The sequence below is a fragment of the Salvelinus namaycush genome, chromosome 35 (genome assembly GCF_016432855.1).
Source record: "Salvelinus namaycush isolate Seneca chromosome 35, SaNama_1.0, whole genome shotgun sequence".
NCBI lineage: Eukaryota > Metazoa > Chordata > Actinopteri > Salmoniformes > Salmonidae > Salvelinus > Salvelinus namaycush.
Window position 1 is genome coordinate 13516904 of NC_052341.1, and position 18038 is coordinate 13534941.

An 18038-nucleotide genomic window follows, 5' to 3' on the forward strand; every position below is an offset into this window, starting at 1 on the left:
CGCCCTGAGGTGTGTGCCCTCAGCCCGGTACCTCCAGTTCCGGTACCACGCACCAGGCCTATAGTGCGCCTCGAGAGTCCAGTGTGCCCTGTTCCTGTTCCCCGCACTAGCCTTGAGGTGCGTGTCTCCAGTCCGGTACCACCAGTTCCGGCACCACGCACCAGGCCTACTGTGCGCCTCAGCAGGTCAGAGTCGGCCGTCTGCCCAACGCCGCCTGCACTGCTCGTCTGCCCAGCGCCGTCTGAGCCGCCTGCCTGCCCAGCACCATCTGAGCCATCCGTCTGCCCAGCGCCATCTGAGCCATCCGTCTGCCCAGCGCCATCTGAGCCATCCGTCTGCCCAGCGCCATCTGAGCCATCCGTCTGCCCAGTGCCATCTGAGCCATCCGTCTGCCCAGCGCCATCTGAGCCATCCGTCTGCCCAGCGCCATCTGAGCCATCCGTCTGCCCAGCGCCATCTGAGCCATCCGTCTGCCCAGCGCCTTCAGAGCCGCCCGTCTGTCCCGAGCCATTAGAGCCGTCCGCCAGTCAGGAGCCGCCAGAGCCGTCCGTCAGTCAGGAGCCGCCAGAGCCGCCAGCCAGTCAGGAGCCGCCAGAGCCGCCAGCCAGTCAGGAGCCGCCAGAGCCGCCAGCCAGTCAGGAGCCGCCAGAGCCGCCAGCCAGTCAGGAGCCGCCAGAGCCGCCAGCCAGTCAGGAGCCGCCAGAGCCGCCAGCCAGTCAGGAGCCGCCAGAGCCGCCAGCCAGTCAGGAGCCGCCAGAGCCGCCAGCCAGTCAGGAGCCGCCAGAGCCGCCCTCCGGTCATGAGCCGCCCTCCAGTCATGAGCCGCCTTCCAGTCATGAGCTGCACTCCAGTCATGAGCTGCCCTACAGTCATGAGCTGCCCTACAGTCATGAGCTGCCCTACAGTCATGAGCTGCCATTCAGTCATGAGCTGCCACTCAGTCATTAGCTGCCCTCCAGTCATGAGCTGCCTTCCAGTCATGAGCTGCCTTCCAGTCATGAGCTGCACTCCAGTCATGAGCTGCCTTCCAGTCATGAGCTGCCTTCCAGTCATGAGCTGCCTTCCAGTCATGAGCTGCCCTACAGTCATGAGCTGCCCTACAGTCATGAGCTGCCCTACAGTCATGAGCTGCCACTCAGTCATGAGCTGCCCTCCAGTCATGAGCTGCCCTCTAGTCATGAGCTGCCTTCCAGTCATGAGCTGCACTCCAGTCATGAGCTGCCTTCCAGTCATGAGCTGCCTTCCAGTCATGAGCTGCCCTCCAGTCATGAGCTGCCTTCCCGTCATGAGCTGCCCTACAGTCATGAGCTGCCCTACAGTCATGAGCTGCCCTCCAGTCATGAGCTGCCACTCAGTCCGGAGCTACCACTCAGTCCGGAGCTGCCACTCAGTCCGGAGCTGCCACTCAGTCCGGAGCTGCCATTCGTCCTGAGCTGCCTCTCTGTCCGGAGTTGCCCCTCTGTCCTGAGCTACCTCTCTGTCCTGAGCTACCTCTCTGTCCTGAGCTACCTCCTAAATCATGTGGGGGCCTTGGGGAGGATTCTTAGGCCAAGGTCGTGGGCGAGGGTCGCCACTCAAAGGACGCTAAGGAGGGGGACAAAGACAGTGGTGGAGTGGTGTCCTCGTCCACCGCCGGAGCCGCCACCGCGGACAGATGCCCACCCAGACCCTCCCCTTGAGTTTTAGGGGTGCGTTCGGAGTCCGCACCTCAGGGGGGGGGTACTGTAACGTCCTGACCAGAATTCTTATGTGTTTTGCTTGTTTAGTGTTGGTCAGGACGTGAGCTGGGTGGGAATTCTATGTTGTGTGTCTAGTTCGTCTGTTTCTGTGTTCAGCCTAATATGGTTCTCAATCAGAGACAGCTGTCAATCGTTGTCCCTGATTGAGAATCATATATAGGTGGCTTGTTTTGTGTTGGGGATTGTGGGTGGTTGTTTCCTGTCTCTGTGTTTGTATTCTGCACCAGATAGGTCTGTATCGGTTTGCCACTTTTGTTATTTTGTATTTGTTTAGTGTTCACAGTAGTTTTGTTAATTAAACATGTTGAGCACTGGCTACGCTGCGTGTTGGTCCGATCCCTGTTTCACCCCCTCTTCTAGTGAAGAGAGGGAAGGCCGCCGTTACACCACCCCTCTCTCTCTTTTGCTCAAAAATAAACTAGACACTGTTTAGCCATGTGCTTGCAATTACTTTAAAGATTTCTCTTCTCCTATTTCTGTTGTTGTATAGTTACAGTGAGGGTACAAATCATTATGAACACCTGCTCTTTCCATGACATAGACTGACCATGTGAATCCAGGTAAAAAATATGATCCCTTATTGATGTCACTTGTTAAATCCACTTCAATCAGTGTAGATGAAGGGGAGGAGTCAGGTTAAATAATGATTTTAAGCCTTGAGACAATTGAGACTTGGATTGTGTATGTATGCCATTCAGAGGGTGAATGGGTAAAACCTAAAAATTAAGTGCCTTTTAACGGGGTACGGTAGTAGGTGCCAGGCGCACCGGTTTGTGTCAAGAACTGCAATGCAGCTGGGTTTTTCACGGCTCAACAGTTTCCTGTGTGCATCATCCAGCCAACTTGACACAACTGTAGGAACCATTGGAGTCTACATGGGCCAGCATCCGTGTAGAACGCTTTCGACACCTTGTAGAGTCCTTGCCCCAACGAAATGAGGATGTTCTGCAACTCAATATTAGGAAGGTGTTCTTAATGTTTTGTACACTCAGTGTTTATTCTCCCATTAAATTAGATTTTTTTAAATCCCCTGAATTTTTTTATGCATAAGAGTGGGGTATTTTGGTATTTGGTATTTTATTAGGATCCCCATTAGCTGTTGCAAAAGCAGCAGCTACTCTTCCTGAGGTCCACACAAAACATGAAACATTACATAATACAGAACATTAAGAGACAAGAACAGCTCAAGGACAGAACGACATAATTAAAAAAAAAACAGCACACGTACCCTGCATATCAATGCATACACAGAAACTATCTAGGGGAGAGGCGTTGTGCTGTGAGGTGTTGCTTTATCTGTGAAGCCAGGTTATTTTGAAACCAGGTTTGCTGTTTATTTGAGCAATATGAGATGGAACGGATTTCTGTGCAATAATGTCTCTATATAATACTATATGCTTTCTTAAATTTGGGGACAGTGAAAAGACTGTGCTTCCAATCTTTGGAAAAAATATATATTTTCAGGCATATTTTTGTACAGTCAAATGAAGGGAATGTTCTTACTGTGCTTTCAGTTAGATGAAAACTAAAAGCACAGTAAGAACATTCCCTGCCTTTAACTTGTAACGCTCAAAGAGTGAATGGGTGTAGAGTCAGGCGCAGAGAGCAGAGGATACGGGAAAAAACACGCTTTAATGTCCAACCAAAAAAGGTACAAAAGGTAACGCCGAACATAGGCGTAATACACTCCACCTAAGTACACTCTGGTATCAAACCGGACAGCGGAAAACCCATAATAAATAAAGAACACCTCTCACAATACAAAAACAAGCCCGCACAAACACAAGCGGGCTAATCGAACTTAAATAACAACCACCCCAAAACCTCAACAAGGAACAGGTGAAAACAATTAGACAAAACCAAACGAAAAAGGAAAAAAGGATCGGTGGCAGCTAGTAGACCGGTGACGACGACCGCCGAGCGCCACCCGAACAGGAAGGGGAGCCACCTTCGGTGATATTCGTGACAGTACCCCTCCCCTGACGCGCGGCTCCCGCAGCGCGCCGACACCGGCCTCGGGGACGACCTGGGGCCGAGGCGCAGGGCGAACCGGATGGAGGCGATGGAACTCCCTCAGCATAGATGGATCCAATATGTCCCCCACCGGGACCTAGCACCTCTCCTCCGGCCCGTACCCCTCCCAGTCCACGAGGTACTGCAGGCCCCTCACCCGGCGTCTCGAGCAGAATGGCCCGTATCGTGTACGCCGGGGACCCCTCGATGTCCAGAGGGGGCGGAGGGACCTCCGGAACCTCACCTTCCTGCATGGGACCAGCTACCACCGGCCTGAGGAGAGACACATGAAACGAGGGGTTAATACGATAATACGAAGGAAGTAATAATCGATAACAAACCTCGTTTATTCTCCTCAGGACTTTAAATGGCCCCACACACTGCGGACCCAGCTTCCGGCAGGGCAAGCGGAGGGGCAGGTTTCGGGTCGAGAGCCAGACCCTATCCCCCGGTGCAAACACGGGGGCCTCACTGCGGTGACGGTCAGCGCTCCTCTTCTGCCGTCCACTCGCCTGACGTAATGACTCCTGGACGGCCCTCCAGGTCTCCTTAGAGCGCTGCACCCACTCCTCCACCGCAGGAGCCTCGGTCTGGCTCTGATGCCATGGTGCCAAGACCGGCTGGTACCCCAACACGCACTGAAACGGTGACATGTTGGTAGAGGAGTGGCTTAGTTCTGGGCCATTTCAGCCCAGGGGATGTATCTCGCCCACTCCCCTGGTCGGTCCTGGCAATACGACCGCAGAAACCTACCCACCTCCTGGTTCACTCTCTCCACCTGCCCATTACTCTCCGGGTGATACCCCGAGGTCAGGCTGACCGAGACCCCCAGACGTTCCATAAACGCCCTCCACACTCGGGAGGTAAACTGGGGACCCCGATCAGAAACGATGTCCTCGGGCACCCCTTAGTGCCGGAAGACATGGGTGAAAAGAGCCTCCGCAGTCTGTAGGGCCGTAGGGAGACCGGGCAACGGGATAAGACGGCAGGACTTCGAGAACCGATCCACAACGACCAGGATCGTCGTGTTTCCCTGAGACGGGGGAAGGTCAGTGAGAAAGTCCACCGATAGATGGGACCACGGCCGTTGTGGAACGGGGAGGGGTTGTAACTTCCCTCGTGGCAAGTGCCTAGGAGCCTTACTCTGAGCGCACACCGAACAGGAGGAGACATAGAATCGCACGTCCCTCACTAAGGTGAGCCACCAGTACTTCCCCCTAAGACCTCGCACTGTCCTCGAAATACCCGGGTGACCTGACGAGGGTAGACTATGAGCCCATCGAATCAATTGATCACGAACAGCGAGCGGCAAGTACCTACGACCCTCCGGGCACTGTGGAGGCGCAGGCTCCTCCCTTAGCGCCAGCTCGATGTCCACGTCCACCTCCCATACTACCGGTGCCACCAGCCTAGCCGCCGGAATGATGGGAGTAGGATCGATGGACCGGTCCTCAGTGTCGTAGAGACGGGACAGCGCGTCGGCCTTAGTCTTGAGGGAACCTGGCCGATACGAGATCGTAAATCGAAATCTAGTGAAATACATGGCCCACCTTGCCTGACGAGGATTCAGTCTCCTAGGTGCTCGGATATACTCCAGGTTACGGTGGTCAGTCCAGATGAGGAAAGGGTGCTTAGCCCCCTCAAGCCAGTGTCTCCACACTTTCAGGGCCTTAACCATAGCCAACAACTCCCTGTCCCCCACATCATAGTTTTGCTCCGCCGGCCCGAGCTTCTTCGAAAAAAAAGCACAGGGGCGGAGCTTCGGTGGCGTACCCGAGCGCTGCGAGAGCACGGCTCCAACCCCAGCCTCGGATGCGTCCACCTCTACTATGAACGCCAAAGAAGGGTCCGGATGAGCCAACACTGGCGCGTCGGTGAACAGCGCCTTCAAACGACGGAAAGGTCCGTCCGCCTCTGCTGACCACTGCAAACGCACCGGCCCCCCCTTCAGCAGTGAGGTAATGGGAGCCGCTACCTGGCCAAAACCCCGGATAAACCTCTGGTAGTAATTGGCAAACCCTAAGAACCGCTGCACCTCTTTTACCGTGGTCGGAGTCGGCCAATTACGCACGGCCTTGACGCGGTCACACTCCATCACCACGAGGAGTGGTGACATGGAGGGCCGAATGTATCCCTGTCCCAGAGCTTCCGTGACATATGTCTCCATAGCCAACGTCTCCTCCTGGGACAAAGGATACACGTGACTCCTGGGCAGTGCAGCGTTTACCTGGAGGTTTATCATGCAATCCCCCTGTCGATGGGGTCTTCATTGGGTCGCCTTCAGTTTTTACTGAAGGCGATAGCCAAATCGGCATACTCAGCGGGAATGCGCACGGTGGAAACCTGGTCTGGACTCTCCACCATCGTCTCACCGATGGAAACTCCTACACACCTGCCTGAACACTCATCAGACCACCCCTGGAGAGCTCCCTGTCTCCACGAAATCTTAGGATTGTGAATAGCCAGCCAGGGAATACCCAGCACCACCGGAAACGCAGGTGAATCGATAAGGAACAGACTAATCCGCTCCTTATGATCCCCCTGCGTAATCATCTCCAGAGGAATCGTGGCTTCCCTGACCAGCCCTGACCCTAACGGACGACTATCTAAGGAGTGCACGGGGAAAGGGGGGTCTACCGGTACTAACGGAATCCTCAACCTCTGGGCGAGTCCGCGATCTATAAAGTTCCCAGCTGCGCCTGAATCGTCTAGCACCTTATGCTGGAGAGAAGGAGAAAACTTAAGGAAACAAATTAATAAAAACATGTGACCAACAGGAAGCTCTGGGTGAGGGTGGTGCCGACTCACCTGGGGTGACTGAGGAGTGTTCTGCCTGCCCTCTCGACTCCCAGATGGACTCCTCCAGCACCGACCGGAAGTGTGCCCTCTCCGGCCACAGCTGGTACAGGAGGAGCCTCCTCCTCCGGTCTCCCTAGATGCAGCCCCCCCTAACTCCATAGGTATGGGAGCGGGAGGGCCAGGAGGTGGAACAGACAGGACCCTTTCAGAACGTCCGCGAGCAGCCAGCAGATGGTCTAATCGGATCGACATGTCTATGAGCTCGTCCAGGCTGAGCGTAGTGTCCCGACAAGCCAACTCCCTGCGGACGTCCTCTCTCAGGCTACACCTGTAATGGTCTATCAGGGCCCTGTCGTTCCACCCCGCTCCAGCGGCCAAGGTCCGGAATTCCAGTGCAAAGTCCTGCGCGCTCCTCGTCCCCTGCCTGAGATGGAACAATCTCTCACCCACCGCTCGGCCCTCCGGAGGGGGATCGAACACGGCCCGGAAACGGCGGGTGAACTCCAGGTAGTGGCCCCTCGCCGAGTCGGGCCCGTTCCAGACGGCATTGGCCCACTCCAGGGCTCTACCCGTCAGGCAAGAGACGAGGACACTCACGCTCTCCTCCTCTGAGGGAGCCGGCCGAACGGTAGCCAGGTAAAGCTCTAGTTGAAGCAGGAATCCCTGGCACCCTGCCGCCGCTCCATCGTACTCCCTCGGAGGCGCAATACGCAGAGCGCTGGTACCGGACCCCGCTGGAGGAGATGGTATCGTTGCCGGTGGGAGGGTTGGAGGGGTAGTAGGGAGACCACTCCTCTCCCAGCGGTCCATCCTCTCCATCATCTGATCCATCGCTGATCCGATGCGATGGAGGATGGACGTGTGATGAAGGACTCGCTCCTCCATCATAGGGAGAGGGGTGGTCGCTGCTCCTGCTGACTCCATAATGATGGTGCGGGCTTCTGTAACGCTCAAAGAGTGAATGGGTGTAGAGTCAGGCGCAGAGAGCAGAGGATACGGGGAAAAACACGCTTTAATGTCCAACCAAAAAAGGTACAAAAGGTAACGCCGAACATAGGCGTAATACACTCCACCTAAGTACACTCTGGTATCAAACCGGACAGCGGAAAACCCATAATAAATAAAGAACACCTCTCACAATACAAAAACAAGCCCGCACAAACACAAGCGGGCTAATCGAACTTAAATAACAACCACCCCAAAACCTCAACAAGGAACAGGTGAAAACAATTAGACAAAACCAAACGAAAAAGGAAAAAAGGATCGGTGGCAGCTAGTAGACCGGTGACGACGACCGCCGAGCGCCACCCGAATAGGAAGGGGAGCCACCTTCGGTGATATTCGTGACATAACTGTACAGAAATATGCCTGAAAGATGAGGTATGTTGGTTATGTTTCAAAATGCTGCTTCCTGCCATACCTGTGTTCTATAGCGGATTTAGCCTACCACTTACAGTATTTCCATACAATTTTACTTTGGGAGGTACAATATTATGCAATTGACAGGGTGTGGGGTGTTTATCCCAAAAGCGTAAGCTGTACTGTACTAGAGGTCAAACCTCTTTATTTAGATACAGATTTAGAAAAGAAGCACATACTGATCTAATTACATTAAAACCTTGGCTTTCAATTGTAAGTGGTAGGCTAACTCCAGAACACAGGAATGGCAGGAATCAGCATTTTGAAACATAACCAACATACCTCATCTTTCAGGCATATTTTTGTACAGTTAAAGGAAGGGAACATTTGATCAGTGTGTAATTACAACACCTTGGCTTTCAATTCTGTACATTTGTGGAATTCTTTTCTATTATTGCTGCCATTTTATCCTTTATGCATTTGTAGTAGGCCTAGTTTCTCTCAATAAAATGGTCATTTGTTGAGAACTATTTCAAGTAGCTGTTTTATTTAGTTTTAGAACTGGTATTGTTGGTTTCCCCTCGCCTCCAAAACGGCTAGTAGCAGTAATCTGTTGGATGAAATGAGGCATTGCGTCAGTCTTTTCCCATGAAGTGGTCCTAGAGTCCTACAGCACCAACAGTACCCGGTTGACATGTGTATGTCCTCAGGCACTAAATACCACAGGATGCTGGGTGCACGACACCATATGCATACATGTGTGACAATCTTCTCTCTCCTCTCTCCCTCTACCTCTCTGTCCTCCCTCCCTCTTCTCTCTCTACCTCAGCTCCCTCTGTATGCCCCTCCCTGGAAGCCCCTGTCCACGGGACGAAGTTTGGCTCCAAGTATTTCATCAGTCATGAAGTCCATTTCACCTGTTCCCATGGTTACCATCTGGTGGGCCCCGGGACACGTGTGTGTCAAGAGAACGGGAGTTGGAGTGGTGTCAACACCATCTGTAAAGGTACATTACTGTCTGTCTGTCTGTCTGTCTGTCTGTCTGTCTGTCTGTCTGTCTGTCTGTCTGTCTGTCCGTCCGTCCGTCCGTCCGTCCGTCCGTCCGTCCAAATGGGCAATATAGTCAAACACACATCACTTTAGGTGGTGCAGGGCTAGTAACAATGTTCCAATGTGTCTGTCCACTGTCTGTCTGTCCACCTGAAACCAGAGCCCATCTCACACATTACATTGCAGTTTTGCTATTTCCTACACAAATGTTCCTCTTTAAAATGACTTTAGTTTACATCAGCCAGTCACTGTAAATTGTAAAGGTCACACCACTCCTCTTCTCCTGTTGCTATTTCACTAGTGCTGCTGCCATGGACTCTGTCTTCACAACGCACTGGAATTTACTGCTATTACTGTAAATACCTTTTATCAGCAGTCGGGGGGGCAGAGAGGGGGAGGACAGAGACGGGAGGGTGGGCAGAGGGGAGGGGACAGGGGGGTGGCAGAGAGGAGACAGAGAGGGCGTCAGAGAGGGAGACAGAGAGGGGGACAGAGAGGGGGACAGAGTGGGGGACAGAGAGGGGGGCAGAGAGGGAGACAGAGGAAGGGACAGAGAAGGGGACAGAGGAAGGGACAGAGAGGGAGACAGAGGAAGGGACAGAGGAAGGGACAGAGAGGGGGACAGAGGAAGGGACAGAAGAAGGGACAGAGAGGGGGACAGAGGAAGGGACAGAGAGGGGGACAGAGGAAGGGGCAGAGAGGGAGACAGAGGAAGGGACAGAGGAAGGGACAGAGAGGGGGACAGAGGAAGGGACAGAGGAAGGGACAGAGAGGGGGACAGAGGAAGGGACAGAGAGGGGGGCAGAGAGGGAGACAGAGGAAGGGACAGAGAAGGGGACAGAGAGGGAGACAGAGGAAGGGACAGAGGAAGGGACAGAGAGGGGGACAGAGGAAGGGACAGAGAGGGGGACAGAAGAAGGGACAGAGAGGGGGACAGAGGAAGGGACAGAGAGGGGGACAGAGGAAGGGGCAGAGAGGGCAGCAGAGAGGGGGACAGAAGAAGGGACAGAGAGGGGGACAGAGGAAGGGACAGAGGAAGGGACAGAGGAAGGGACAGAGAGGGGGACAGAAGAAGGGACAGAGAGGGGGACAGAGGAAGGGACAGAGAGGGGGACAGAGGAAGGGGCAGAGAGGGCAGCAGAGAGGGGGACAGAAGAAGGGACAGAGAGGGGGACAGAGGAAGGGACAGAGAGGGGGACAGAGGAAGGGGCAGAGAGGGCAGCAGAGAGGGGGACAGAAGAAGGGACAGAGAGGGGGACAGAGGAAGGGGCAGAGAGGGCAGCAGAGAGGGGGACAGAAGAAGGGACAGAGAGGGGGACAGAGGAAGGGGCAGAGAGGGCAGCAGAGAGGGGGACAGAAGAAGGGACAGAGAGGGGGACAGAGGAAGGGGCAGAGAGGGCAGCAGAGAGGGGGACAGAAGAAGGGACAGAGAGGGGGACAGAGGAAGGGGCAGAGAGGGCAGCAGGGAGGGGGACAGAAGAAGGGACAGAGGAAGGGACAGAGAGGGGGACAGAGGAAGGGACAGAGAGGGGGACAGAGGAAGGGGCAGAGAGGGCAGCAGAGAGGGGGACAGAGAGGGGGACAGAGGAAGGGGCAGAGAGGGCAGCAGAGAGGGGGACAGAGGAAGGGGCAGAGAGGGCAGCAGAGAGGGGGACAGAAGAAGGGACAGAGAGGGGGACAGAGGAAGGGGCAGAGAGGGCAGCAGAGAGGGGGACAGAGGAAGGGACAGAGAAGGGGACAGAGGAAGGGACAGAGAGGGAGACAGAGGAAGGGACAGAGAAGGGGACAGAGGAAGGGACAGAGAGGGAGACAGAGGAAGGGGCAGAGAGGGAGACAGAGGAAGGGGCAGAGAGGGCAGCAGAGAGGGGGACAGAGGAAGGGGCAGAGAGGGCAGCAGAGAGGGGGACAGAAGAAGGGACAGAGAGGGGGACAGAGGAAGGGGCAGAGAGGGCAGCAGAGAGGGGGACAGAGGAAGGGGCAGAGAGGGCAGCAGAGAGGGGGACAGAAGAAGGGACAGAGAGGGGGACAGAGGAAGGGGCAGAGAGGGCAGCAGAGAGGGGGACAGAGGAAGGGGCAGAGAGGGCAGCAGAGAGGGGGACAGAAGAAGGGACAGAGAGGGGGACAGAGGAAGGGGCAGAGAGGGGGACAGAAGAAGGGACAGAGAGGGGGACAGAGGAAGGGGCAGAGAGTGCAGCAGAGAGGGGGACAGAAGAAGGGACAGAGAGGGGGACAGAGGAAGGGGCAGAGAGGGGGACAGAGGAAGGGGCAGAGAGGGCAGCAGAGAGGGGGACAGAGGAAGGGGCAGAGAGGGCAGCAGAGAGGGGGACAGAGGAAGGGGCAGAGAGGGCAGCAGAGAGGGCAGCAGAGAGGGCAGCAGAGAGGGCAGCAGAGAGGGCAGCAGAGAGGGCAGCAGAGAGGGGGACAGAGGAAGGGACAGAGAGGGCAGCAGAGAGGGGGAAGGGGTGTTAGTAAAGAGTAAGGAGGGATGGTTACAGGTCAGAATGTTTAACACGTGCTAATGTTACATTAGAGTGCGGTGGTGTATTGAAGCCGTGTTTCCAAAGTATGTGTCTGCACAGTGGCGATCCATCCATACACCTGTTAGTGCTTAGCTTTTACTACTGACATCACTATCACTTTAAACTCCCATCCTGTTCTTCACAATTTGACCTATGAAGATTTTCTGATAAAACTGTGGTCAGAGTGGCTGCAGTGGCTACAAAAATACAGTTGGCTAAAACTAAATCTAGGCCGTGTTCTTTGGGGCATGCCATGTAAAATGTTTAACCACGAAAAATGTGAGTTTTTCATTGGACAATTCCAGGTAGTCCCTCTCTGTTTCAGTCTGTTTTCTTTCATTTTCTACCTAATGAAATTAACCCAGCCCTGCATTAATTATTGGGTTGTGCCAGACAGTGCACCCTCAACTACTCAGAGTTGAGCAAAAAATAAATACATTGAGACCGACTGAAGAGTTAACAGACAGACATTCCTGTAAGGAACTGCTCTGACTGAGCTTGTTTAGTTTGTTAAAAGAACACTACTGTTCAGAAATCTGGCGTCTGCGACCCAGACCCTTTGTTGTTCTAGAATCTAGAGTAGTCTGTTCAGACAGAGGGCCCTGTAGACTTGTAAAGATTGATGACGGAGGAAGAGAGAGGGAAAAAAAGAGAGGAAAAGAGAGATAGAGGAAGAGAATATGAGGAAAGAAAGGGGAAGAGATGGAGGGATAGAGGGGGGAGAAAGACAAGGAGAGAGAGAAAAAGAGAGAAAAACAGAAAAAAAGAGAGAAGAGTGTGAAAATGTGTAGAGTGAAAAATACCTGACCTATAAGAGAGAGAGGGAGAGAGAGCGAGAGAGAAGGAGAGGGAGAGAAAGGGAGAGATAGAGGGAGAGGGATAGATAGCGGGAGAGAGAGCGAGAGAGAGGGAGAGAAAGGGAGAGATAGAGGGAGAGGGATAGATAGAGGGAGAGAGAGGGAGAGGGATATATAGAGGGAGAGATAGCGAGAGGGAGAGGGATAGATAGAGGGAGAGATAGGGAGAGGGATAGATAGAGAGAGGGAGAGGGATAGATAGAGGGAGAGGGATATATAGAGGGAGAGATAGGGAGAGGGATATATAGAGGGGGAGATAGGGAGAGGGATAGATCGTGGGAGAGGGATAGATCGAGAGAGAGGGAAAGGGATAGATAGACGGAGAGAGAGGGAGAGGGATAGATCGAGAGAGAGAGGGAGAGATAGCGAGAGGGAGGGGGATAGATAGACGGAGAGAGAGGGAATGAGAAATAAGGATAGAAGGAGGGCACAGTCCCTGGGTCTTTAGCTCTGTGGGCTAACTGTATTTTGAACGAGAGTGCTATAGAGGGATAGCTAGAGGGAGAGGGAGAGAGAAAATGAAAGAGGGAAAGAGGTAGGTCTTTGCCTCTGAGGGTTAACTGTATTTTGACTCCTCTCCTAATCCCATGGCGTTTATTTGCCTTCCCCGGGGCCACCTGACCACAGGACAGGTACAGATGTATAGACCTATTTCACTCCCTGGGATATTTTAACTCCTTTTCCACATATTTTAAATTTTTTATCCTCTCTCTCTCAATAGTGCTTTTTTAAAGCCAAACTCTAAATTTAGACATCTTATATATGTATAGGACTACCCCCTTTAGAACCCATCCACAGAGATGATATTGTGCAAGTTGGGTCTTTTCCTGGTCGTTTTAAACATCAACATCACCGTCTCCTTTGAGACCTAAGCTCACATTGACTGAACTGACTGTACCACTTTGGATGTGTCTCAAATGGTGCCCTATTCCCTATTTAGTGCACTACTTTTGACCAGAGACCTATGTGAATAGGGTGCCATTTGGAATGCAAGTTGGAATGTCTCGGCTAGTGCCAGTAGCGATGGCCGGGCTGGCAGAGATGTGAGCCATCAATAGCATGCTTAACATAATTGCTGCTATTAGACTATGGGCCGTGGTGCTGTAATGAAATATGTGCGTGCAGCATGGATGAACTTAACCTCTGCCTTCTGGAACCCCTGGACAAAGAGACTGAAGAGAGGAACAGCATGGATGAACTTAACCTCTGCCTCCTGGAACCCCTGGACAAAGAGACTGAAGACAGGAACAGCATGGATGAACTTAACCTCTGCCTTCTGAAACCCCTGGACAAAGAGACTGAAGAGAGGAACAGCATGGATGAACTTAACCTCTGCCTTCTGGAACCCCTGGACAAAGAGACTGAAGACAGGAACAGCATGGATGAACTTAACCTCTGCCTTCTGGAACCCCTGGACAAAGAGACTGAAGAGAGGAACAGCATGGATGAACTTAACCTCTGCCTTCTGGAACCCCTGGACAAAGAGAAGGAAGAGAGGAACAGCATGGATGAACTTAACCTCTGCCTTCTGGAACCCCTGGACAAAGAGACTGAAGAGAGGAACAGCATGGATGAACTTAACCTCTGCCTCCTGGAACCCCTGGACAAAGAGACTGAAGACAGGAACAGCATGGATGAACTTAACCTCTGCCTTCTGAAACCTCTGGACAAAGAGACTGAAGACAGGAACAGCATGGATGAACTTAACCTCTGCCTTCTGAAACCCCTGGACAAAGAGACTGAAGAGAGGAACAGCATGGATGAAATTAACCTCTGCCTCCTGGAACCCCTGGACAAAGAGACTGAAGAGAGGAACAGCATGGATGAACTTAACCTCTGCCTTCTGAAACCCCTGGACAAAGAGACTGAAGACAGGAACAGCATGGATTAACTTAACCTCTGCCTTCTGAAACCCCTGGACAAAGAGACTGAAGAGAGGAACAGCATGGATGAACTTAACCTCTGCCTCCTGGAACCCCTGGACAAAGAGACTGAAGAGAGGAACAGCATGGATGAACTTAACCTCTGCCTTCTGGAACCCCTGGACAAAAAGACTGAAGAGAGGAACAGCATGGATGAACTTAACCTCTGCCTTCTGGAACCCCTGGACAAAGAGACTGAAGAGAGGAACAGCATGGATGAACTTAACCTCTGCCTTCTGGAACCCCTGGACAAAGAGACTGAAGAGAGGAACAGCATGGATGAACTTAACCTCTGCCTTCTGGAACCCCTGGACAAAAAGACTGAAGAGAGGAACAGCATGGATGAACTTAACCTCTGCCTTCTGGAACCCCTGGACAAAAAGACTGAAGAGAGGAACAGAAAAAAGAGAAGGGGCTAGTAATCTTACAGTAGCCCTGCTGCCAATCCTGGACTGCATCTCAAATTACATCATATTATCTGTGTTGTGCACTACTTATGGGCCCTGGTCAATTGCACTACATAGAGAATATAATGCCATTTGTGACGTAGTCGTTATTATGGGGGAATAGCAGCAACACAGAGAGGGGAAGGGGAATAGGGGAATGCGCCCCCCCCTGGAATGCAGTCTAGTACAGGTGCTTTCTGTGTCCTCTGAGACATTTAATGCCACTTTAACGAGGGGTTCATTCAGTGAGGGCTCTGAGCTCCAGCCACGATGAAGAATGGGCCTTTTCTTCTGATCCCCTTATCGGTTTATGTGAAGCTTGGTACCCCTCTAGTTGGCCAGCCGGCGGGCTCACGGGATGGGCTGCCTTCTCCCTTTCAGCCTGGCTTTCAGGGGCTGCTCCAGCTCAAACAAGGTCACCCTGAATGGGACGTGTATGTGTGTTATTCCTCCCCCTAGCAGAAGAAAAATCGAATCAAAGTTTATTGTTCGAGGTACACAGTTTAGAAGATGTTAGAGCGGGTGCAGCGAAATGCTTATGTTACTAGCTCTTTACAATGCAGTAAAATATCAAACAAGTAAACACACACAAAAAGAAAGAAATCAAGAGTATGTTACAGTCCCTTATGTCTTTCTGGAAGGAGATCCTCGCCCTGAGCGCATCTACTTTATTGTCCAGGAACTGAATGTTGATGGTTTTCTCGCCGCCTGAGTCTGAATAGAACCCCACTTCTGTTCCCTCTTCTCCGGCATCAACCTTTTGGTGTAGCACCAGGGATGAATGGGGCTGCCTCTGAAAGTTCGAACAAAGGATCCACAAAAATGTGTCAGACCCCCAGTACTCCTGCTCCAGTCATTCCACCAATTCAGAGAGAGGTGATGGTGGATACAGGGAGGGGGAATGAGGGTAGAGTAGGGTGTGTGTGTGTGTGTGTGTGTGTGTGTGTGTGTGTGTGTGTGTGTGTGTGTGTGTGTGTGTGTGTGTGTGTGTGTGTGTTATTCTTAATCCCGTGATAGATCCACTACTCTCAAGAGACAGACAGCTTTCTTCTAATTTCCAATGATAACATTGTCCACTCTGCAGCCAATTGAAGAAGTGTTTTTGTTGTAATGGATTAAGTTTCCACGTTTGAAGAATAACCTTTTCTTCATATTTATAAGTACAAAATCAGTACAAACCTCTTCTAGGGAGTTTTTCACTTGTTATAAGCAGTTACATAAACACAGACTCTTGGAGTCAGTGGAAGGCATGTGCCTCCTAACATTACAATTCTACAAGAATTAAAACCATTATAAAACCATTAAAACCATAATGCTAATAAAACCATGCCAACGCTCTCTGGAGAACTTTTTTGACAACAACCCCCCAAATCACCATCCATCCATTCCCCATCTTTGCAAGTCCATTTAGCTCAAACAACACCACTTTATACAGTATGAATCAGGACTGAAACATTTCATCTCTCATTTCAAGCACTTTGAACGGTGAGGCTGGAGACTTGAAGGGGAGTATTGACGGGGAAAGGAATGAATTGTCCTCTGTCTGTAAACGATGCCACCAGGTTAGTCTGGTCTAAATCTGCTGTATTAGGTATCACCCATCCCCTGGACAGAGAGCAGACCTACAGCCCCTAGATGGGACTAAGACAAGTAGAGAGCTAACAGTATGCTCATTCGTGGGTGAGACATGATGTATGTATTTAGAACAGTGTCAACCACAGAATTAAATAGAACACTAGAATCGACATGAGCTTTCTAGGCAATGTGACTACAGGGCAGCCATCTTGGTCAGGAAATCTTTCATTCTTTCACCTCTCCCTTATGTCCATAGATGTGAGTGAGTGCTCCAGTAACCCATGCCAGAATGGAGGGACCTGTGTAGAGGGAGTCAACCAATACAAGTGCACCTGTCCACAGAGCTGGAGTGGATCCAACTGTCAGCACCAGACACAGACAGGTCAGCAGTACCAGACTTCATACACCTAAGACCCTACCATAGGACATAGGACCTAGAGACAATTGCATGACATTGCTATTTGTTGCTATATCACATATGATGTTCTGTTGTACATACTGTATTTGTGGATATCTGTGCATTGTTGTATGTGTTGTGTTATGTCTGTGTATGTGTTGTCAAGTCCTTGATACGTGTATGTCCTTGTCTTTGTTGTTTGCCAATGTATTGTCATGTACGTCTGCATGGTTGGGTTGTGGTTGTGCTGTGGTTGTATTTGTGCCTGTGCTTTTTGTGCGTGGTTGTGGTTGCGTTGTCCAGTGGTGCACAGGCCCTCTCCAGGCCGCCGGGCGAAGTTTAAGCTCCTCCCTCTCCCTCTCTCGCGTTCAGCGCCACCTGAGTGGAGCGTCATGGACGACCCTGCGTTTAGCCGACGACCCCGCTGTGCCAAGGTGGACAGAGCCCAACACTGTAGCTGCGACGCTGGTTTTCACATGAGTGGCACCTCGGACAACAGCATCTGCCAGGGTGAGACAGTCAGACAGTGATCTAGCCTGGTTAGTTTGGTTATGTTAGCCTGGTTAGTTTTGTTCAATCTGGTTTAATCAGGCTATGCCAAAATGGACAGAGCCCAACGCTGTGATGCTGTGTTTCATATGAGTGGTACCTCAGACAACTCCATCTGCCAGGGAAAGACTGGCCTTTTCCAGAAACAACCCCTAGCATCTAGCCCCTACCCACTAAACACTAGTTAGGATCTGAGAGGATTGGATAGTTATAAGCAATATGGTGGCGGTATCTCCACCTTCCTATTTGAAAGATAACAGATACTGTTTGAACCCAGGTCTGCTGCTTGACATGGCTGTAATGTCCATAGTTTATGTGTCTAGACCCTGGAACACCCATTTCCATCTCTTGTGCTGTTGCAGAGATGTCATGTTATTGGTCCCTAACTCTTAATTAGGCATTAAACTACTCTCTCCTTACCCCATCCCAGACAGCCAGACAGAACAGATGAGAGATTGGACAGAGGGCCTTTTGCCCTTTAGCTCAAATCCTTCTACCTACTGTATCCCTCTCTATCCTTCCACCTATTCCTCTCTTTCTATCCTTCTATCCTGTATTCCTGTTTCGATCCTGGTAAATGTATGACTCTAGGGAAGGGATCATCAACTACATTCAGCCTCGGGCCATTTTTTTCTTGAGCGGATGGTCAGGGGGCTGGAACATAATTACAAGTCATTTGTAGACTGATATACAATATATTTGACTAAAACAATCATTTCAAACCTTGCTTACATTTTTTACAATCACGTATCTCTATTATGTATGGGAATACTTGGGAACAGATATCCAAAATTAAAATCACTTGGAGCTGAT

At 51.7% G+C, this 18038-nt stretch overlaps 1 protein-coding gene across 1 annotated transcript in view; it reads left to right on the forward strand.

The window, feature by feature from the left end:
• LOC120030011 (fibulin-7) overlaps positions 1-18038 on the forward strand; it is a 33421-nt gene that overhangs the window by 7540 nt on the left and 7843 nt on the right. Inside the window, exons 3-5 of the mRNA XM_038975326.1 lie at positions 8740-8916; positions 16536-16661; positions 17049-17186. Of these exons, the coding sequence (XP_038831254.1) occupies positions 8740-8916; positions 16536-16661; positions 17049-17186 (441 nt within the window). The remainder of the gene's footprint in view (positions 1-8739; positions 8917-16535; positions 16662-17048; positions 17187-18038) is intronic.